General features: G+C 35.8%; 1 protein-coding gene across 2 annotated transcripts in view; it reads right to left on the bottom strand.

Annotated features, from left to right (window-relative positions):
• The window catches only part of LOC131960317 (SLIT-ROBO Rho GTPase-activating protein 1-like), a 52,512-nt gene that overhangs the window by 12,037 nt on the left and 17,280 nt on the right, over positions 1-23,195 (bottom strand). For both annotated transcript variants that reach the window (XM_059325491.1, XM_059325490.1), the window contains exons 3-17: positions 23,046-23,100; positions 21,939-22,046; positions 16,769-16,831; positions 14,379-14,576; positions 12,872-13,000; positions 10,266-10,487; positions 8,973-9,074; positions 6,757-6,954; positions 6,056-6,140; positions 5,948-5,975; positions 5,795-5,828; positions 4,194-4,254; positions 2,747-2,824; positions 1,138-1,272; positions 414-519 (exon numbers count right to left, since the gene is read on the bottom strand). In XM_059325491.1, coding sequence (XP_059181474.1) covers positions 414-519; positions 1,138-1,272; positions 2,747-2,824; positions 4,194-4,254; positions 5,795-5,828; positions 5,948-5,975; positions 6,056-6,140; positions 6,757-6,954; positions 8,973-9,074; positions 10,266-10,487; positions 12,872-13,000; positions 14,379-14,576; positions 16,769-16,831; positions 21,939-22,046; positions 23,046-23,100 — 1,602 coding nt within the window. The remainder of the gene's footprint in view (positions 1-413; positions 520-1,137; positions 1,273-2,746; positions 2,825-4,193; positions 4,255-5,794; positions 5,829-5,947; positions 5,976-6,055; positions 6,141-6,756; positions 6,955-8,972; positions 9,075-10,265; positions 10,488-12,871; positions 13,001-14,378; positions 14,577-16,768; positions 16,832-21,938; positions 22,047-23,045; positions 23,101-23,195) is intronic.

Here is a 23,195-nt window from a genome sequence, read left to right as displayed (position 1 = left end):
GCAGACCACCCATACCTCGTTTGTGAAAAACGGATGAACGGGTCAAAAGTTACTAAACATTCAACTTTGACCTGTTGGTGGCGCTAGAGCTCTTGAGCTAGAGTTGCTTACACAGTATCACCACTTGAACCCAAGTAATGGGTGGTCTGCTGTTACATTATCAGGACTTGCGAAATGAAGGCTAACCTGATAATGTAATAACCTTCCATTAATGTTATACTTTATTACATTATTGGTAAAAAAAAGTGTATTACATTATTGGGAAATGCACTTTATTACATTATCGGGAAGTTATTACATTATCAGGTTTTATTACATTTTCAATGGACTCAAGCGCAGATTTTTATTACATTATTGGAATTTATTACATTATCAGGTTCTACAGGGGCTGATTCTGTTTCAGGGGAACTCACTGGTTGAGGAAGGCGAACAGGTAACGCATCACCACCAGCGTGGCCCTCGGGACGCCCAGCAGGATCTTACGGATGCACTGAGCTCTCTCGTACATGTTCTCGATCCCTGCGGCAACAAACACACATCACAACCTTCATCATCATCATCATCATCATGGAGACAGAGAGAGAGAGAGAGGTGTCTGTAACATCCTGGAGGAAAGAAGAAGAAGCTCTGTGTCTCCGCTGAGGAGGAGATGAGTTTCAATAAGACAAAGAGGAACAAAGACAATGAAACTGAGAGGAGACGTGTGTGTGTGTGTGTGTGTGTGTGTGTGTGTGTGGGCTGGAGAGATTCATACAGAACGGATTGCAGCTGCTGATATCCTCGTGAATTGAGAAAGTCCAGAAGATATTATGCTAATTATATTACAGCATAATCAGGCCCAGAAAGTTTCTGCAGCTGAGTGAAATCTCTCTGATTTTAATCGTCCATGTGGCAGCTTTAAATATCGCCTTTGCATCAAGAATGCAGTAAGTAAGTTTTAGTAGAAAGTTATAGTCACAATTAGTTGCACATGCAAAATCAATCTGTGCATCGTTGACAATCAGAATTGTAACTTTTTGAGCACACAATGAACCCACTGAACCATGAATCTTCTTATGTCTGGATGGAAGATTTCAGCCCTATTCTCACTCTCCGGATCTATAAATATGAATCTTTTGAAGAGGCGTCTGGACTCACGGACGCAGGAGATGAGGTCGTTGAAGCGTTCCTTGGGGAACAGCGGGTTCTCCAGACCTCTGAAGTAAAGCTTCAGCACTCCGGCCACAGAGTTGATGTCGTGGTTGCTCTCCTCGTCGATCAGCGGGTCGTTACCTGGACGACGACACAGAGCAGTCAGTGACATCATCACCCAGCTGAAGCTGAGGGTCATGTGACCTGCAGGTCTCCAAGAGGGAAACTCTACTGGGATGAGTTAACTGATGATGTTGACTGGAAGAAAGCTAATAATGGTTACTGCCTTATAAATGTTACATCTCTAATAAGATTAAAGAAATACACTTAAACTTTTTACACAAAATCTACCCTTGCAATTCAATGCTATCTAAGTTTATGGATATGGATAGTAAATGTGTCTTCTGTGATGTGGAGGAATATATTGCTCATGCACAGAGCCGGCTCTAGCCCATTTGGTTCCCTAGGCGAGATCCATTGGTGTTGAACAGCTCCGCTTGCTGTTTCACGGAGGAGGGAACTCCCGTTTTTGTCTGCCCATGGTGCCAACCAGGCTACATAATACAACTGTCTGTCTATATAATTATTAACTTACAAGTCAATTGTCAAAGAAGCAAAGCTGGAGACGCTAACAAAGTTAGAGACAAGAGAGACAATGAAAATGCGAACCTGCAAAATGCAAAATGCAAAATGCAAAATGCAAAAAATGTGCTTAACTGTGTTAAGCTAGCATTGCTTTATTTCAACCTAGCTAACAAGCTAATACAAATGAAACATCTTCACACAAAAAGGCATTTAAAAAAAGATTGGGACTTCTCCTCTGTTCTTCTCTTTCGATACTGCTCACCGGAGAGCTTTGATGGCCGTTTCATCTTGCAAGATTTATCAAAACATAACGTGTCCGTCACGTGACCTGACCTCTGTGACAGCGATCTGACCGTCTAAAGGGGGCAAGGCAATGACCACACGTCACGTGACTCAGCATCACAAGTGAGAAAACGTCATTCTTTATCTGTTTCTTTATTTTGTTAATATCTATTATTTTCAAGACAGAACACGAAGCGAGGGCGACAATGGGCATAGAAAATTATCATATTTTATTATCACATTATCATCATTTTGTGAATGATGGACTTGAGGAATAATTTATCTAACTTTCTTAGTGTCTCATACCTACTCACCAAAAAATATGTTCTTTGTTATTTTACTCATTGTAACAAATCTGTTGAATTTGTAACCAATTTCTTGATTCTCTCTTGTAAATTCTTTATACACAAACACAGATTTCTCAAAGTTTAAGGTGTTAAAATAATAGTTATTAAAATTAACTATTTCTTCAATATTTTGGCAGCCTGATGAATGTATAACCTTAATATCTAATAACTTTATGATTCTTTTAAATCATTATCAGTGAATGTACAGACTTTATGTACTTCATATTCTCTGTGTGACCAAGGTATGTACCTTTTTTTTCTCTTCTTTTCTTTTTTACTATTATTTCTCCTGATTAGTTCTGTGTTTCATGACATTTATTTGTTTCTTGAAATCCCTTTTTGTCTGACCTCATGATTGTGATGTTCCTTAATTGTCAATAAAGATTAAAAAAACTGCTCACCTCTCTCGAAGGAGTTCTTGATGTCGTTGACCTCCACCTGAGAGCCCGACACCCTGAAGATGCCCTGATGCTGAAGACCTGAAACAGACCAGAGAGTTTCAACCTCAGAGTCACTTCACTGCTGTTAGCATCACTATTTCTCTTTTTGATGGATTAAACAAGAAATCACCTTGGAATTTATGAAACTGAGATGGAAATTTGTCATTTTTTGTGGCATTTTATAGACCAAACTATAGACAATAACTTTTTTTTTTTTTACTAAAAGTTTTTACTAAAAATCCTGCAAAAATTCCTGTGATTTTCTATCATATCACAGTGTAAAATTAACAATAAATACTGTTGAACTCTAGAATCTTTCTACAACGTGAAGAAATCTAAATCTTTACCAAATGTTGCATATTTTGTCTTTTTATCACGATTTTCTGTTTCTTCTATATGGCGTATTCTTTGATTTTTTTCTTTTATATGCAAAACTAAGAGAGTTTGCATCATGTCGACTGGTGGGTAGAATTAGTTTATTCATAGATTTCTATGCATGTTATAATACTTTAGGCTTTCAGAACTTGAATTGGTTAAAACCTGCAAATAAATACAAACTTTTGACCTTTTAAGTCTACAGGGAATTATTAATTATGTGTTTTTCAAGGAAAAACTATCCTTACAAATATTGTTTTCAGATGTTTTTATTGTGAAGCATCACTTCTTAAAGATAAAACATGGTGCTGCCAAGTTCCTTTTCCATATAAACCAAAATATTGTTAAAAACACATTAAAAGAACACGGTAAAGGAAAAATTAATAAATAAATATTATAAAATTAATTAAAAAAAAATGAATTGTTTATAATAAATAAAGTAATGGAAGCAATAATAATTCATTAATCATTAATTTATTTATTACAGGTTCACCAGGCTACAAAAACAACCCTTTAATACTATATTAACACCACATAAACTGTATTTTTTACACCTGTTTTAGAATCATAATGTTTAAAATGTGAAAGAATAAAATTAAAATTAGTGTCAACAGAAAGCAAGAGAAAGTATTTAAATCTTTTATGGATTAATTTATTAATTTCTAATACTTTTTGTGGCTTTTCGACACTTTTCAACACCTGCAGATACTTTGGATTTTGCAAAATAGCAGCTTTAATTATTTTCACTATTGATTGATTTGCCAAATATTTTCTAAATCCTTGTTTGGTCTATAATATGTCACAAAATAATGACCAATTTCCATCCCAGGGTCAAAAATTCCAACTTGTTGTCTTGTTTATCCATCAAAAATAAAAATATATTCAGTTTAATATGATATAAAACAAAGAAAAGCATGAAACATCAATATTTAAGAAGCAGAAAACAACATTTCCTGACATTTTTCTGTCGACTAATGGTTGCAGCTCTCGTTGATATTGATAAATCAAATCAAATCTGATTATTAAAACTCACCATGTAGGTTGATGTAGCGGATGCAGCTCTCCACAAGCAAAGGTATGGCTTTGGTTGAATCCTGTAACACAGACAGCAGTGATAGTTGGTTATTGTTTAGACCACACTGCAACAAAAAGGACATCTAAAAACAAGATAAAACACTAAATCTGAGGGAAATGATCTTGCTGCATGGACAGATAATTTAACTTGACAAGATTTCTTAACCCTCTGGGCTCTGAGCCTATTTTGGCCGTTTTTGAACACTTTTGATTTTGCCCTTCATGTACCACATAAAAAATGTTTACTATACCCATATTTGGTATCTAGTTTTTCTTCACCTATATGATCTCACAATTACTTTCTCACTTTAACCTACTTTATCAACATACTGAGCCCAAAAATACACAAAAATCATGAAATCCGAACTGTTTTGGAACTTGAAAATGTAAACATAGGATATAAATATGAACATATAAAAAGGTAACATTTAAATATAATTAAACTATGTACAAAAAAGTCCCATAAAAACATGTATATTTATAGGTTTTTTTCCCTTGTTAGCTGCAACTCAGAGAGAGAGCTACATCAACGCTCAAATATTTCTGTACTATCAAATTAAAACCAACATATCTTTGGTTTTACATTACCTAGGAATGTCAAAGAAAAATTGGAAGACAGTTTCAAATCTGAACTTTGGAGTGAAGTTGATAGCAGTGCTCCATGGGAACTCGTTTTTTTTGTTAAACGTCACATGATCTGATCAGGACGGCACGATGAGAGACCCCAGAGGGTTAAATTAAGATTATTAAATCTAGAAATAAGCATGTTGTACGCTTAAAATAAGAAATTAACTCTTAAAACAAGATAAATTAAAGCTGCAAGCAGCGATGAACTGGCCCAAGCAGAGTGACCTGATGATTATTTGTTAGATAAAAAAAATTAAGATTTAGAAGTGTTAGATTATTTATCTTGTTTTAAGAGTTCATTTCTTATTTTAAGTGTTCAACATGCTTATTTCTAGATTTAATAATCTTAATTTAAGAAATCTTGTCAAGTGAAATTATCTGTCCATGCAGCAAAATCATTTCCCTCAAATTTAGTGTTTTATCTGGTTTTTAGACACACCATTTTTGCAGTGTAATTACAAACTTTACTAAAGCTTGATGCTTTAAAATAGGATCTGGTAATCTCAAGGTAAACCAGGTTTTTGTACAATTGGAAATTCTGTATGTCGACATGCATTTAATTACTTTTCAGAGATTTATAAGTGAACTAATAACCATTTCCCTGCAAACTGTAACTCCAGAATCAGGTCTTGAAGCCCATGTTTAGACCTCCTACACAGACCACCATGCACTACTTGAGATTTTGTATATATATATTATCTTGTTTTTAGACACACCTTTTTTGCAGTGCACAGAAATAGATTCTATTGTTCTTTAGCTGAAGGAAACCTGCATGCGTCCTCCCATCAGAGGATCAGGTAGCAGGCTGGATGTGTTTTCTTACTATAAAATAATTGAGGGGCATGTTTCCTCCCTCCACAGTGGAAACAACACCTGACTATTACCAGAAACACACAGAGAAACAAGCTGAATGTGACAGAAGTGAAACTCTACCTGGTGCTTGCTGTGGGAGTTCTTCCGCCCACGACTGGAACGAGCAGAAAGAGAGAAAGAGAGAAAGAGAGAAAGAGGAGTGTCTCAGTCTCACAGGAACAACCAACACTTATTATTAACATGGAGAGTAAATAATAATAATAATAATAATACCTGGTAGTCAGCAGCTCAGCTTTATATCCTGTGAGGGAAACAGAAGAAAGATTTAAAGGTAATAAATGCTGATTACTGTCATATTATAAAGTGGAGAGAGAGTTTCACCTTCTGCTAAAGCTTTCTTCAGTATGTCGTGTTTGGCCTGCAGCTTGGAGATCAGATTACTTCCATCCAGATACTCGCGAAATTTCTGAGGATTAAGACATAAAATTAATCAGTTTTTGAGCATTTTTAACTCTTTGATGCACAACATGGGTCTAAAATGACCCTCATTCATTCCCCATGTTATTTAATGCTGCTGTGTGTTTCTGTGCTCTATCTTTTGATATCAACTTATTTTATGATTGAATATTCCAAGTATTCTTTAAATATCTTGTTTTTGTATTATTACATAGCTAACTACTTGGCTAAGTAGCTTGCTAAGCTAACTACTTAGCCAAGAAGTTAGCTAAGTAGCTAGCTTAGCAAGCTACTTATCTAAGCCAAGAAGTTAGCTAAGTAGTTAGTTTAGCAAGCTACTTCGCTAAAAAATGGATATAGGTCATTTTTGACCCATGTTGTGCATTAGAAGAGTAGTGACACAAAAAGGGATTTTATTAAAAAAGTAATAAAGAAAAACTTAAAATTAGGATGTATGATGATCAAAAACAAACTAATTGAGGAAAACCTGGAATACTGAATAATGAAAATAATTTATTGCAAAGATATAGAACATAAAAACTCATAAATATCGGGTCACTTTAGACCCATGTTGTGCATTAAAGGGTTAGGGGGATGTTCTGGGTGAATCGGGGCTGTTTGCTCACGGTGAAGTAGAAGAGCTCCGTCTCGTGCTGGTTGGCTCGTTTCTTGGCCAGACTCGGTTTGTTCAAGTATCCGTCCGACACGCTGGACTTGACCGACTCGGAGGACGGGCTGTGGGTGAAGCTCTGGGACACGTCGAAGTCCTCCAGCACCGTCATGTCCTGCAGCGTGGTCAGAGTCGCCCCCCACGTCTTCTTCACCTGCAGGAGCACACACAAGGTTAAAGGTGGTATTCCTTCTGATTAGTGATTAAAAAAAAGCCAAATGGAATTGTCTTTAGTTTTTTTTTGGCTCGGTGTTAACTACCTGATAAATCAAGGCGAAATCCTACAAAGAACCCTTTGAATTTCTATTATATCAAAGTGTATATCTTCATATTTTTTAACTCTATAATCAAAAGTTTAACATAGGGCTGCACAATTAAACAAATTTTAATCGTGATCACGATTTTGGCCACCACGATTAAATTAACCTGATCGTCGGCGATATTTCCATTTTAAAATGCGGCTCTCCTGCAGATCTAATCAAGCACTTTCTACACCAGTAGTCCACCAACCACCAAGGGGGTGGACGCATAGTTAAGGTTTCATGTAGCTGCCTAAATAAATAACCAGCGAGCACCTTGCAGCGGTTCCTGCAAGACACTGTGGACTCTAGCATAAAGGCTGTTCCCACTACCGCCCAATACCCAGAATGAGGCGGGTCTCACTCGCCGAAACGTTCCTAATTTAAATACGAGTCGTCCTGAGTGGACTTTTGTCGGGACTTTTTTTGTCCCTGTAGAAGAGCAGGGCCATTTTTCTCCTCTGAAAAAATCCTGGTTACTGAATGGATAGATCGCTAAGCAGGACGTGACGTAGTACTCTACACAACAACAACACACCATTTGTAAAAGCCGGTGAAGCAGTGTTGCCAACTTAGCGAATTTGTTGCTATATTTAGCAACTTTTCAGACCCCCTTAGCGACTATCCATCGACTTTTTCTGGTGTTATTGGAGACTTTTGGAGACTCGGCGGTTCTTCTTAACGACTCTGTTTTAAGAGTTAGTTTCTTATTTTAAGGCGTTCAACATGCTTATTTCTAGATTTATCAGTTAACTGTGTTTAAATGTTGTAGCTTGTCACTTTTTATGCTGCTTTCTTGGCCACGTCTCTCTTGGAAAAGAGATATTTTTTTAATCTCAACGAGACTTTTAAAGGGTTAAATAAAGGACATATATAACAATCCTAATTTAAGAAATCTTGTCAAGGTAAATTATCTGTCCATGCAGCAAGATCATTCCCCTCAGATTTAGTGTTTTGATCTTGTTTTTAGACACACCTTTTTAGCAGTGTGGTCTGAGAGACAGAACATCCCACCACCTCAGTCAGAAAGCTGTTCTGTGCTGTGAGCTGGAGAGGACCTTGGTGCTTTTTGCAGAGAGAGAGTGTTTCCTGCTGTAGGTCAGAGCCAAATGACTCCCTGAAACGCTGCATACATCACAGTGATCTCCTGCTGCAGACACTTTGATAGATTCAAGCTCAGAGCTGCATGTGACTCCATTTTTCCACCTTAAAAAACACCAAACTCAACATTGTGCTCTGCTGGACTGAGCACCTTAATAAATGTCATCACAGCTCAAAGCTTCACGGATCACAGCTTATTAATTATGAATTGTTTCAGGGTGGAGTTTGTGAAACGTTTGATGAAGTGTGTGTGTGTGTTTGTATTCAGAGAGGATAATGGGTGTAAAAGTGCTGTTATTTGTACATGATGATCAGTGAGTGTTGGTGCAGATGCAGCTCATTAATCTGGACTCCTTCGGCGTGTTTTTGCCCTTCAGGGCCAGTCAACAGCTGCCCTCTGTGCACACAATGTAAACAACAACAACAACAACAGCGACGACTCAGAGCCGGAGCCGCTTTCAAGATGCCACCAGTTTATTTTAGAGGCTACATCTGCTACATCATCGCCCCATTAAAACAGTATAAATTACCATAACTTTGTGCAAAGTTTGTAACTGTCAGATAAACATTTTAATTTGTAACAGGGAGGTGTTTTCTTCTTGAAATAGCTCATAATTATTATTATATCTTATGTTCATATCATGAAAAAAAAAAAATTAAATGCTGTGTAAATTACTTAACTTTTTTCACTTTTTTTCACTTCACGTACTAGAAACTATTTTATGAAATATAAAGAAAGGTGTGTGTGTGTGTGTGTGTGTGTGTGTGTGACCTCTTCGTTCTCGATCTTGAGAGACGCCAGGCGGGTCTGCAGCTGTGTGAGGCGGAGGGAGAGTTCAGCCTGGAGCTGCGGCTGGGAGGCGATCTGGGTCACCTGATGGAACAACAGCAGCAATAATCAGGAAATAAATCAACGTCCAGAAAAAAAAAAAGATCAGTGATCTTGTTGAGCTGGTAGTGAAATGTATGTGTCATATATATATTTTATATATTTTAACTGTATCTTTTGTAGTATTTTTATAGGATATTTTTTCAATTTTTATTGTCATTTCTTTAACGTTTTTTCTTAATTAGTTTTTCATATATTTCTTTAAAATTTCTAAAGCATTTAAAAAGTTTTTTTCTTTCATATTTTTATTGTAATTTTAATACTACTTTTAACAATATTTTTTAATTATTTTATTGTAATTCTAATACTATTTTTATATAGTTTTAAAAAAATATTCTTATTGTAATATTTCTTTGTATTTTAGTAGTTTTTCATATCCTTTTCCCCAAAGCACTTTAAAGTATTTTTAAATATTATAATTGTATTTTTATACTATTTATATATATATCAATATTTTTTTCCATATTTTTAAAATTTTTTTTATTGTAATACCATTTTGTAATACTATTTTTTTTCCATATTTTTACAAATTTTTAATTTAATATATTACTGTAATTTTTAGAGCTTTTTTGTATATTTAATTGTGATTTTTTTCTCATAATATATATTACTGTGATTTTTTATAGTATTTTTTCATATTCTATTGTAATTTTTTCATATATTACTGTAATTCTTTAGTATTTTCTCACATTGTTTTTTTACTGTATGTTTATGTTGTGAACCAAAACACCAAATCAAGTTCCTTGAATGGGAAAACTGGACTCTGATTTATTATTATTAATATTAATAAAAATGGCTTTCTGCTTTTTAAAAAAAGCAGAGTTATAATGCTAATTCTCTCTTATAAATATTTTAAAAAATAATAAAATGAAGTCACACCAGTGTGTTTATTTATTATTTTTAGTCACAGGGTCTCAGCAGTATTGATATAAACTGTGACTAAGTGTTAACAGCTGTGTGTCAGAAACATCTGTCTGTCTGTCTGTCTGTCTGTCTGTCTGTCTGTCTGTGTGTGTGTGTGTGTGTGTGTGTGTGTGTGTCTGTGTGTGTGTGTGTGTGTGTGTGTGCGTGTGTCTGTGTGTGTGTGTGTGTGTGTGTGTGTGTGTGTGTCTGTGTGTGTGTGTGTGTGTGTGTGTGTGTGTGTGTGTGTGTGTGTGTGTGTGTGTGGGTACTGACTGCGTCTCCCATGTGTGCCTGGAAGCTGAAGCGCTGTGGCGGGCAGAAGGCGGTGGGGTAGAGGCCCAGCAGGCGCTGGCGGTCCCGGGCCGGGTCCAGGCCCTCCACGGCCCCCTCCAGGACCTCCAGGCCCGCCCTCCTGGAGGCTTCAAGGCTCAGTTCGGCTGATAGGTAGGTCCTCAGAGCCCGGCTCAGACTGGAGTGGTACCCTAGGTCACAGCACTGACACACAGGACGCAGGAGGAGAGGATTTAGAGTTAACACGGAGACAGACAGGTTCTCTCCTGGATAAGGTAACAGTCACACTGATTATAATACTTTGACCTCATTCCTTAAAAAATCAAGTTTTGTTTGTGCGGTTTGGGTGGATATTCAGAGGTATTAATCGTCATATTTCAGCACAAATTAATTAATTCATCCAAAATTGACGCCTGAATTTAAAGGTGAATTAATTCAGAGTGCAGTTTCACAGTAGCAACAAACAGCAGATTTTAATCTCACTGACTGGTATTTCCTGCTGAAATGCACTTTTGTAGGAGTCGTAGTTTACTTCTTGCTTAAAGTTTTTTGTACACAACCTTGTTCCGACTTTTTATCAAAGAACCAGATATTTCTTAACGCATTTGTTCACCTTTTTTGCTGATGAGTTTCAAGAGAGAGTGGATCATTAAAAAAAAAAAAAAACGAAAAACAATTTGAGACCAATGCATGTATAGCAGTAAATGTAATAAAAAACATTTCAAAGCTATAATAACGGTTAGAGTGGTAAAAAAAATAAGAGTGAAATAAAAACTAGATTAATAAAATAATTAAATTTAAATACAATAAAGTGAGTGAATAAAATAATATTTTATTTAAAAGCCTGGCTGGATAGAGGTCGATCCAGGATCTAAAAGTGCGTCAGATTTTAGAAACTACAGGAGGAATTATTATTATAATATATTTTTTTTACTTTTACAGATCACTGGGATTGGATTGGAATAATTTAATTTAATTTATATAATTAATAAATTAATTAATTAATTAATATTAAATTAAATTTCATATATTACTGTATTTTTGTTTAATTATAATTTATATAAATTTATTTTTTTATATATATCTAACTGTAATTTTTTATTTTTTTCATTTATTACTGTCATTTTTTCTGACAGTATTTCTGTCATAATTTATAATTTATGTCGATCTTCTATGTTTTGTTTTTCTGCAGAAAATCAATCAAATTTGTTGATAAAAAGTTTCATCTTCTATCTCTCCAGCTTCTCTCAGTTCACAGCTCTAAAAAAAAAAAAATAACATAAAAAACAATTTAATAATTTGAGACCAATGCACGGAAGACAGTAAATGTAATAAAAAAGATTTAAAATCTATAATAACAGAGTAGTAAAAAAAAGAAATAAAGTGAAATAAAAACTAGATTAATAAAATAATAACATCAATAAAACTTAATAAAATAACAAACAATAAAATAATTAAATTTTAAAAAAGAAATACAATTAAGGGAGTGAGTAAAATAATATTCTTAATAAATATAATAATAAATAATAAAAAGCCTGGCTGGATAGAGGTCGATCCAAGACGTAAAAGTGCGTTAAATATTAGAAACTACAGGAGGTTTTATTAATTTTTCATTTTTTTATTTTTTTTACAGACCACTGGGATTGGATTGGATGGATTGGATTAATTTAATTGAATTATTTATATAATTTGTTATTAATTATTAAATTTTAATTTCATATAACTGTAATTTTCATAGTATTTTTGTATATTTTTAGTGATTCTTTCATATATAACTGTATTTTTTATACTTATAAATATTTTTATTATGCTTTTCTTCATCTATTACTGTCATCTTTTGTGACAGTATTTCTGTCATAATTTATAATTTATTTTTATTTATTTATTTCTATGATCTATGTTTTGTTTTCTGCAGAAAATTAATACATATTTTTTACAAAAAAGTTTCTTCTTTTATCCCTCTAGCTCCTCTCATTTCACAGCTCTATAATATAAAAAAAGTGCATTAAATATTATTATTATTATTTTTTTTTTAAACTTTTACATACTACTGGGATTGGATTTATTTAATTTAATTTATCGCTTACATAATGTATTATTACATTTTAATTTCATATGACTGTAATTTTTTTAATTATTTTTGTACATTTTTATTGGGATTTTTTTCATATACTAGTGTAATTTATATATTTTTAAACATTTTTATTGTGATTTTTAAAAAAATATATTACTGTGATCTTTTCTGACTGTTCTGAGTATTTCTGTCATAATTTATTTTCATCTATTTATTTCTATGTTCTATTTTCTTCAACATATTTTAACAAAAAAGTTTCTTCTTTTATCCCTCCAGCTCCTCTCATTTCACAGCTCTATTATAAAAAAAAAGAAGTTATAGTTCAAGGTGTTAATCAGGATTTTTCACACTCTGGTTACAGCCTTTCATAAATACTTATTCCTAACTTTATTAGTGTCATAGCTATCTCAAATATCAACAATTACTGCTGTTAAATGTGTCCAAAACTGGCTACTCCAGTCCATTTGACTATATCCTCCGTCCTCTCTGAAGAAGAAACAGACAGTTAACTCACGTCGATGATGTCGGGCAGGTCGTGGATGTAGTATTTGAAGACGGAGGCGTTGGTGGCCTCCAGAGTCAGCAGATACTCGTTCCTGGCTTTAAGAGTCTTCAGCTTGTTCTCAGAGTACTTTGCCTTCCTCTGATGGAGACACAAACACAGATTATCAGACTGTGTTCCAGCAGAAAACAACTGCCAACATTCATCAGAAACATTCTTCTTCTGTCTGTTTGTCTCTCAGCAAATAAAACTTTTTAATGATCCATCTGTGTTGTTTATATTCAGTCACATGGGATTTTGATGTGAAGTATATTCACATCATTTACACTTTTTCTAAAAATAAATGTCGCAGTACAGATGCAAAGCTGCAAATATAAAACTCCAAGGCATCAAAAGACACCACAGAGCTGTCAATCAGGGTAAATACAGCACAACACAGCTTCTATCACCAATAAATACAACATTTATCAAAACTAGAAACTGTGAAAAAAAACATTATGTTATGAGTTATGTGTATCAACAATTTCTGTCAGGAAAAGTGACCAAATATAAGCTTTAAAATAGTGATATTTCATTAAAATCACACAAATAAAGCGTTTAGAATAACTATAAAGCATGAATATAAAACACTCAAGAAACATGTAATTCCTTTCTCAGCACAACTGTGAAGCTATGAATGCAGGCTGTTTACACAGAGCCGAGAGGAGAGGACAAGAGAGGTAGTACAATTGTAAATAATTCATATTTTTAACATGTGAGGCACATTTTTCCCCCAAATGTATTGGTAACACTTGTGGGAACTTGGAAAAATATTGTCAAAATAGATCCAATTTATTCAAAATTTTGTAAAATATGATAATTAACTTTTTCCTTTTTTATGATTTATGTCATTATAACTGTCTTATTCTGCACAAAAAACAGTTCTCCCTCCTTCTAGCCATGATTGTGCTGATTCCACAGAGCTGCAGGACTTAACAACTTAACACTTACTGCAGTAAAAAACAAGGCCACAGTGAGTAAAATGTGACGGGAGCAAAAAAAAAAAAAAAAAAAAAAAAAAAAAAAATATATATATATATATATGCCCTGAAACTGCTGGGGTTTCCCCCAGTATGCATGGGTAAATAGGTCATTAGGGCACAACATGCTTTACTTAAGACAAGTTCATTGTTATTTGCACAAAAAAGATGTGCAAATGACATTCAAAACGGCACAGAATACATATTAGCACCTTAAAAAGCATGTAGAATGATCTATTAGCAGCTCCTGTCTGCAGAGCACACACGGATTTGCTGAAGAAAACGTGATGAATCTCAGTAGGGATGGGAATAATTAATCGATGATGTATGTAAGTATGATAAAGAAAATGATGATCTAATGGGTGAAGTTAGGAGTCCCAGTGATTTCAGAGGCTTTTTTTTTTTTTTTTTTAAAGCATGTTTCCTCTGTCCCTGTTTCCTCGGCTCCTCAGTTAGAAGAACAAAGATAAAAGAGAGAGAAAGATGCATCCAGCCCGTACCTTCTCTCTCATCTTCTCCATCTTGCGGGCGGCGTTGCGTCTCTGGTGGCGTTCTTCTATCCGCAGGCCGAACACGGGCTCCACCCCTCCGCCCGTCCCCGACGTGCCCTTCACGCGGCCCTCCTGGCGCTCCGCCTCCCGCAGCTTGGTCTCAGCGCTGATGGTCTCCACGTGGTACATGTGGTACGTCTTCATCACCTGACAGAGCCACAGAGTGGAAGAATCCAGTCCACTTTATTCTTATAGAACATTTAAACAACAAAAACATCTCCAAAGTGCCGTACATAGAATCATAAAAAAATAAAACAAACCAAATTGTCACCCTATTAAAATAATCGCCTAACTCATTTTTTCAAGTTTTGCAGTAAACACAAAAAACTTCACACTTCACTCAAAAAGGATGTAACAAAGGATGGCTATTGTCATAGTAATAACACTGTGTGTAAATTATGTTACTTCAGAGAAATAAATGACTTAGGCAATTTATTTAGAACATGCCTTTGTGACTTAAGCAAGATATGGTAACACTTTATTTTGAAGGTGTCTACATAAGAGTCACACAAGCCTGTCAGAAACATGACATGACAAGTATCATGAGCATTAATGTTACTTCAAAGTGTCATTAATGTTGATGACACGCTCATGTCACTCGTATGTAGACACCTTCAAAATAAAGTGTTACCATATCTTGCTTATGTCGCAAAGGCATGTTCAAAAAATTGCGCAAGTCACATTTTATTTTGACTTAGGCAAAATAAATCTGCTTAAGTCACACACTTGACATAGGCCATTATCTTAAAGGGGCAAAATCACATGTTTATGCTTTAATTCTGCTTTTCTGCTTGCTCTGGTATTGCTGTTATTATTATTGGATGAGGTCCTTGATGTACTGTTGGGCCAGTCCATTTAAAGCTTTAAAAACAAACAATTAAATCTTAAAATCAATAGATCGTTTAGAATAACTATAAAGCATAAATATAAAGCAATTAAGGAACATTAAATTCCTTCCTCAGCACAACTGTGAAGCTACAAATGCAGACTATTTACACAGAGCCGAGAGGAGAGGACAAGAGAGGTTGTACAATTGTAAATAATCAATATAATCAATCAATATAACTCCTTCCAATTAACAGGGAGCCAGTGCAAAGACGCAAGGATTGGGGTAATGTGTTTCCGCTTTTTGGCCCTTGTTAAAAGTCATGCTGCGGCATCACTAGCCTCTTTTAAATCCATACTGAAAACTTTCTTTTATCGCAAAGCCTTTTTAACTACGTAATCTCTTGGTTGTTTTTCTCCCCCAGCTCTTGCCACTTTCTATGTTTTGACATTTGTGATTCCAACTTGCACTTTACTTTGCTTTGTTGATTTATTGTATTTTTTTCCGTCTTCCTCTATGTTTTTATCTCTTGCCTGTAAAGCACTTTGTAGCAACTTTGTTAAGAAAAGTGCTATACAAATAAAGATTATTCTTATATTCTGATAGGTCCCAGGATAGATCCCTGGGGGACCCCACAATAAAGTGGGGTGGAGGACGAAGTGGAGTCCCTCAGCCTGACAGACAGAGAAAGAAAGACCTCCCTGACAGGAAGGACCTGAACCACTCCAAGTCGGTCCCCCTGACACCCACACAGAAACTCAGACGGTCTAAATAATGAAGAAAACAAGATTTCACAGCTAAAGCCGGCGGTTTCTATCCCTCAAGGTTATCAGGTCCGCTCTAATCTGATTTTCTGTGTTTGGACAAGAAGCTTTTAAGGCCGGAACTCCAACTCGGAATAAACCTTGACATTCGACAGACAGTAATCAGGACATTTAGTCCTTTAAGGCTCCTTTCAGACGGAAAAATCATGTCAGAAAGCAGAAGTTCACGACGGCCGAGAGAGAAATCTCTGAATGCAAGAAGGACAATATTGCACTTATAACGGATTCTTTTATGTCCTTTGTGGCTTTCCTTTGACCAATTTTTTAGTTATTAAAGATTCTGACTCATCCTGCACCAGAAAATAGTACTTTAATAATATTTCTGCCTTTTATTTGACGCTTTATGTGCCGTCTTTTATGGCATATCTGCAGATATCAGAGTGTTGAAGAGGTTTTAAGATTTTGTGATATACATATTTAAATTGAGCTTAAGAAGATTATTATTAATATTATTGTGTAACTGCTCATTTCTGTATATATGAAAGGATTATGATATCATATTCATGCACGGATTGCATTATAAACATGTTAAGCATATTAAAAGAAAAGTCAGATAAAGCAGTCCAGGAACATTGATTTCACATTGAAGTGTTTTTTAAGCTCAAATATAAATAAATTAGAAATGTCTGGTCGACTTTTGTCAAATGGATTTAAAACACTTTTTCTTCAGGCTTTTTATAATCACTTACGGTGTAAAGCTCGTTCAGAAGCTTCATGAGGTCTTCCTGAAGCTGAAACAGGATCTCTTTACTCTGTCAGAGGGACAAAAACACAGAAAAATATCATCAACATGAGGAAAATACACACATTCACACAGTGCCAGCACACGTTTTGAGGTACTTGTACTTTACTTGTAAATTCTGCGACTTTAAACACATTTCAGAGGGAAATATTGTATTTTTTTTACACATTTATCTGACAGCTACTTTTTCAGATTAAGATTTTAGTGGACAGGTCAGCAACTTTAGTGTGTTCTAGACACCTAAAAACACACTCTTATTTAGAATATTTTCACTCCTTTGCCTTGATGTTAAACAGCTTTCTGATGGAGTACAAAAGGCGTCACAGAACCTTTCTTCTAATCCACCAGACTCCATCAACAAAAACACTCATATTACCTGGTAGAACAAAGTAGATGTTGGTCTACTGCTGTCTATATTGATTAGTTTGTGTCTTTCATAGTGCCGTATCAAGCTGCGACATTTACGGCTCTGTAACGTCTCGCCTGCACGATGACGGTACCAGAAGCAAGATGCTCTGTAACGCCTTCAGAGGTCGTCACAGAGGCGTAAAACTGGTGGACTGTTGGAAGCGGGATCACTATGAATCGACAATAAATCAGAATCAGAATCAGAAGCCTTTATTGTCATTGCACAGAGTCACAAGTACTAGGACAACGAAATTTGTCATCAACCCGTCCAAAATGTATAAAACACACATACACTGCAAAAAGGTGTGTCTAAAAAACTGATAAAAACACTAAATCTGAGGGAAATGATCTTGCTGCATGGACAGATAATTTCACTTGACAAGATTCCTTAAATTAAGATTATTAAATCTAGAAATAAGCATGTTGAACGCTTAAAATAAGAAATTAACTCTTAAAACAAGATAAATTAAAGCTGCAAGCAGCCATCTGGACCTGCAGCCATTTAAGGAGCTATCACAGACCCGCTTGTCTCGATGGAGGTACAAAGCGTCGAAAGCGTGGGTTGGGGGGGGCGGGGGTGTATGCATATCTGTGTATGTGGGAGTTGAAGTGTGTAAGCCTGAGACCAGTACCTAATCAGTGCCGACAAGGTGTAAAATATGTGACGTATCATCAGTAACACGCCTTCAACTGAAATGAAATCATGTTCAGCAACATGCACAACAACAGCGGTCGCTGTCGCTAATTGTGCACAGAATCTCCGGTGTTTGTTGTTAACAAACAGAGATCACTAACTGAACACATCCTGCTGCAGCACATACACACTGCACTGCTACAGAGCTAACTGTTAGCCTGTTAGCACTGTGCTAACTCGCAGCACTGCTGCTGCTCTGTCACAATCGTCTCCTCCTACCTCGTTCTGCGACGTCGGACTGCACTATGAAAGGGCAGAATATCACTTCGCCTTTCCGGCACAGATTTTCCCGCAAAATATAGCGCACAAAGTCACACGAAAACATGTAACAATAAACAGTAAGTTTGTAGACCAGCAACTCTTGTGTTCTACAAGGTAAAATGACTGTTTTTGGTTTTTGTCAATGGAGTCTTTTTCTGTCAGAAAAAGGTGTCTGACGGCAAGGTAAGGCAGCAAAAATACTCTAAATACAACGTACATTTAAACTGATTTTAGATGTCTAAATGACATTTAGCTGCTGCCCACCGACTGTGAATAAGGACCTAATTCAACCACACTTGAGGAGATCTCAGCTCTCCCTTTAAGTAAAGGACCTGAGTGTTTCCTCCACACTGTGAGGAGATCCAGGTGATCCATCAGAAGCAGATAAATAAAAGAATTTGACCACACACAAACAAATTAATCCATGAAGCTGCTGCCTGCAAACTGAATTCCAGCCTCATGCATTAAACAGCTCCTCCTCCAGTTTGGGGAACGAGTTATGTGGCCGCATTAATATTACATTATGCTAAATGACTGTGGAATCCCACCATGGATGGATCTCACTCCCGAAAGAAAGAAAGAAAGAAAGAAAATGATCAGCTGAGCCTGTCGCCGCGGCTACGGGGCTGCCGGCACCGTCATGGCCGCCCGGCCTGCCAGCCGTCCGTCTCCTGGTCAGAAGAGTTTGAGAAGACGTGATGGAGGTCTGACTGTTTATAGCTGCTGGCAGCCGCTGCACTTTAGTTAGCATGAATAAAAGAGGAGCCGGAAGAGAGATTAATAATGAACGCAGAGAGCTAAAGTTAGAGGCGGTTTGCTGCCGTGTGTGTGTGTGTGTGTGTGTGTGTGTGTGTGTGCGTGTTTAATTTGTTAAACTCTGAGAGGCAGCCCGACGGAGCTCGGGGGAATACTGACTTTACTTTTCATTAGAATCAACTCTGGAGCTTAAAGCAGCCGGATGAAAAAATAACAAGCCCAAAGGTCTGAACACAAGGACGAGTCTCTGAGGTGGAGAGAAGCTCGGGACGTTTACTCAAATACTGAACTCAGATCAGTGCTGAGATACTTTAACTGTGTGTTTAGTTGATCTGATACTCCACTTCAGCTCACAGTAGAGATTACACTATTTACTCTGCGCTGCAGGTACTTTATAAGAGCCTTTTAGACTGCGTTTCTACAAAGTCCCACTATACTAGAGACGTAAAATTGGTGGACTGTTGGATGCGGGATCACTATGAATCGGCAATGAATCAGAATCAGAATCAGAAGCCTTTATTGTCATTGCACAGAGTAACAAGTACTAGTATAACGAAATTTGCCATCAACCCGTCCAAAACGTATAAAACACACATACAATATGAAAGAGGTGGACAGGCCGCCCCTTTATCATGGAACAATCTGCAAAAAGAATTGAAATTGTCCGAGTTGATCACAATCGGTGAATTTAAATAGATTCTAAAGGATAAAGAAATAATTTCTCTTGGTCGCGGTTCCTTGAGTGTCTCAGGTCTCTCTTGGAAAAGAGTTTTTTTAATCTCAACGAGATTATATATGTACAGTTGTTTTTGGATAGTTTGTTTACGATATTCTTATCTACTTTTCAATTGAGATAACAGACTAACTCTTTAAATAAAGTAATTTTGAATTTGAATATTTTGTATGGTGTGCTTGTGTTTTAATTTTTGCTGCTGGATGGATTTTAATATAGGTAGAGGTCCTGTATAAGCCCTTTTGGGTTTCTTGCACCTTTCTTTATCTTTTTCTTTTTGTCTTATTATTGTGCAAGAAACTTCAAACTTCCAACCATAAAATAAGCATTTTCCCTGCATGATGAGCACTTTTACTTGTATTACTATATTTTTCGAGTGATATTAAATCTGATTATGACTTTTTAGCTCATTATTTCAACTTTTTATCTCATAATTATGACTTTTTTTTTATCTCAAAATTGACTTATCTTATGACTTTTTTTAAAATCTCAAAACTATGACTTTTTATGTCATAATTTTCAACTGCAATTTTGACTTTTTTATCTCACAATTATGACTTTTATCTCAAAATTTGAACATTACAAAAGACCAGTTTTAAAAAGTAGGTTTAATATGAATATGTTGCCCTCTGAAAAGTCTGTCCATCTAAATGACTCAAGGCTTTGAACTACTGGAACTTGGACGTTTCAATGATTTGATTTTTAGAGTGATATTACTTCTTTCCTCTCCTCTGTGATGAATCCTGCACCGTGCTCATGTCTCAAAGCTTTGCAGTAACGTTTTTAATGAATAAAGACTCATTTTTTATCAGATTTACGACATTTTCTTTCCCCTCTTTTTGCGCAGCCACTGTATATACTTGACTTCACGATCCATTACTGGCGACTGGGACAGATTTAAAGGCGGACACAGAAGGGATATATAGAGGTATATGTCCTGGAACATTTATATAGATTTACAGTAAAACGTTTGCTTTTTATTGCCAATAAAACGTCACCTTAATTACAGTTTATTGCCGAGGAGCCATGATGTAACGTGTGGGAGCTCAGTGAGAGCTGGAGAGCCAGGTGCCAGATTGGACGGACAGAAAGTGGCTCAATCAGAGAGTAAAACCCTCGTAAAGGTATCGACTGCTGCCTGTGGCTCTCAGACATGAATCTCTACTAAACTTTATTCTTTTTGCTGAATAAGAAAGCTTCAGCATTGCGTCATTCTATAATGTGACTTCCGTTTTATAACAGAAGAGATTACTTTGCTTAATGTCCAAAACTTTATCATCCTTTACTCGCCAATAAGAATGCTTTTAAAGTGTGAGTTGACCTACAAGTCTGAGCCAAACTCTTTTTATTTATTAAGAAAGACATGTAATTAAAACCAGCATTGATGTGTTTTATGACAGATAGATGGATGGATGGATATATGATAGATGGATGGATGGATGGATGGATGGATGGATGGATGGATGGATGGAGGATAGATGGATGATGGATGGATGGATGATGGATATATGGATGGATGGATGGATGGATGGATGGATGGATGGATGAATGGATGGATGGGTGAATGGATGGATGGATGGATGAATGAATGGATGATTGATGGATGGATGGATGGATGAATGGATGATTGATGGATGAATGGATGGATAGATGGATGAATGGATGGATGGATGGATGATGGATGGATGGATGGATGGATGGATGGATGGATGGATGGATGGATGGATGAGTGGATGGATGGATGATTGATGGATGGATGGATGGATGATTGATGGATGGATGGATGGATGGATGGATGGATGTATGGATGGATGAGTGGATGGATGGATGGATAGATGAATGGAAGGATGGATGGATAGATAGATTTTATAGGATGGATGGATGGATGGATGGATGGATGGATGGATGATAGATGAATGGATAGATGATAGATGGATGGATGGATGGATGGATGGATGGATGGATGGATATATTAGTGGTCAATGAGCTAGACAGCACAAGGTTTAATAGTTAGAATTTTTACTACAAGGCTCAGTAATTTCCTAAAAAAGCTGCTCACAACTGGAGGAAATAGAGCATTTATTCTGGAGTATTTTCACCGGTGGATTACTCCACATTTGGTGCTCTAATGAGTATTTGCTGCAGCAGGACGGTGTGTGTGTAGGACTGAGTCAAGATAAACTCCAGTGTGTGTTGAAGGTAATGAAGGAACATTTGAGCCAGTGTAACAGTGCAGCTCAGTGGTGTGTTTAATGTGTTTCTGACCCTCTTGAGCAGGCGGGCGGAGTCCTCGCTGATGTGCGTGAGGCGGCTGATGACGTTGTTCAGGTAGAGGTCACTGAGGGTGGCGTGGTCCTTACTCTCCCTCCTCACCTGGAGCAGAGCAAGAGGAGGGATATCTCTCATGTTCTTCATATTTCTTATTATACAGGTGCATCTCAATAAATTAGAATATCATAGAAAAGTCAGTAATTCAATTCAAAAAGTGGAAATATCATGTCTTAATTTATTTAATTTCTTCTAATTATAATGATTATGGCTTATATTTAATGGAGACCTAAAATGAAGTGTCTCAAAAAAATAATATTACAAAAGACCAATTTTAAAAAGTGTGTTTAATATGGAAATGTTGCTCTCTGAAAAGTATGTCCATCTTATAATGACTTTTTATCTCAAAATTATGAATTTTAATCTCATAATTTCAACTTTTTATGTCATAATTAAGACTTTTTATCTCAAAGTCATAGTAACTTTTTATCTCACAATTTTGACTTTTTTTATCTCATGATTTAGTTTTTTAATCTCATAATTTCAATTTTTTATCTCATAATTTCAATTTTTTATCTCATAATTATGATTTTTTAATCTCATTATTTCAACTTTTTTATCTCAAAATTATGACCCTTTATCTCATAACTTTGACTTTTTTTTTAAAATCTCATAATCTCTTTTTTAATCTCATAATTATGACTTTTATCTCATAATTTCGATTCTTATCCCATAATTATGACTTTTTATCTTATGACTTTTCCCCCTCTCAAAACTATGACTTTCTATCTCAAAATTTCAACTTTTTATCTCATAATTATGACTTTTTTATCTCATTATTTCAACTTTTTTATCTCAAAATTTTGACTTTTATCTCATAATTTCGACTTCAGTCCCACAATTATGACTTTTATCTCCAAATTTGAACATTACAAAAGACCAATTTTAAAAAGTATGTTTAATATGGAAATGTTGGCCTCTAAAAAGTATGTCCATCTATATGACTCAATACTTGAACTACTGGAACTTGGACTTTTCAATGATATTCTAATGTATTGAGATGTAAAAATGTCTGAAGGAAACTGACAAACACAAAGAACCGACCTGGTTTAGCAGCAGGTACCAGCAGTTCACCGGGGAGAGCAGGTTCTGATCCTTCCTGCAACACACACACAAATACAAACAATTATAATACATACAAACACAAATCTTCATGCATTAATTTCTTAGTAAAACTATATTTTCTTGGCCCTA

This window comes from Centropristis striata, chromosome 22 (genome assembly GCF_030273125.1).
Source record: "Centropristis striata isolate RG_2023a ecotype Rhode Island chromosome 22, C.striata_1.0, whole genome shotgun sequence".
Lineage (NCBI taxonomy): Eukaryota > Metazoa > Chordata > Actinopteri > Perciformes > Serranidae > Centropristis > Centropristis striata.
This window is presented reverse-complemented; position numbering and strand designations above follow the sequence as displayed.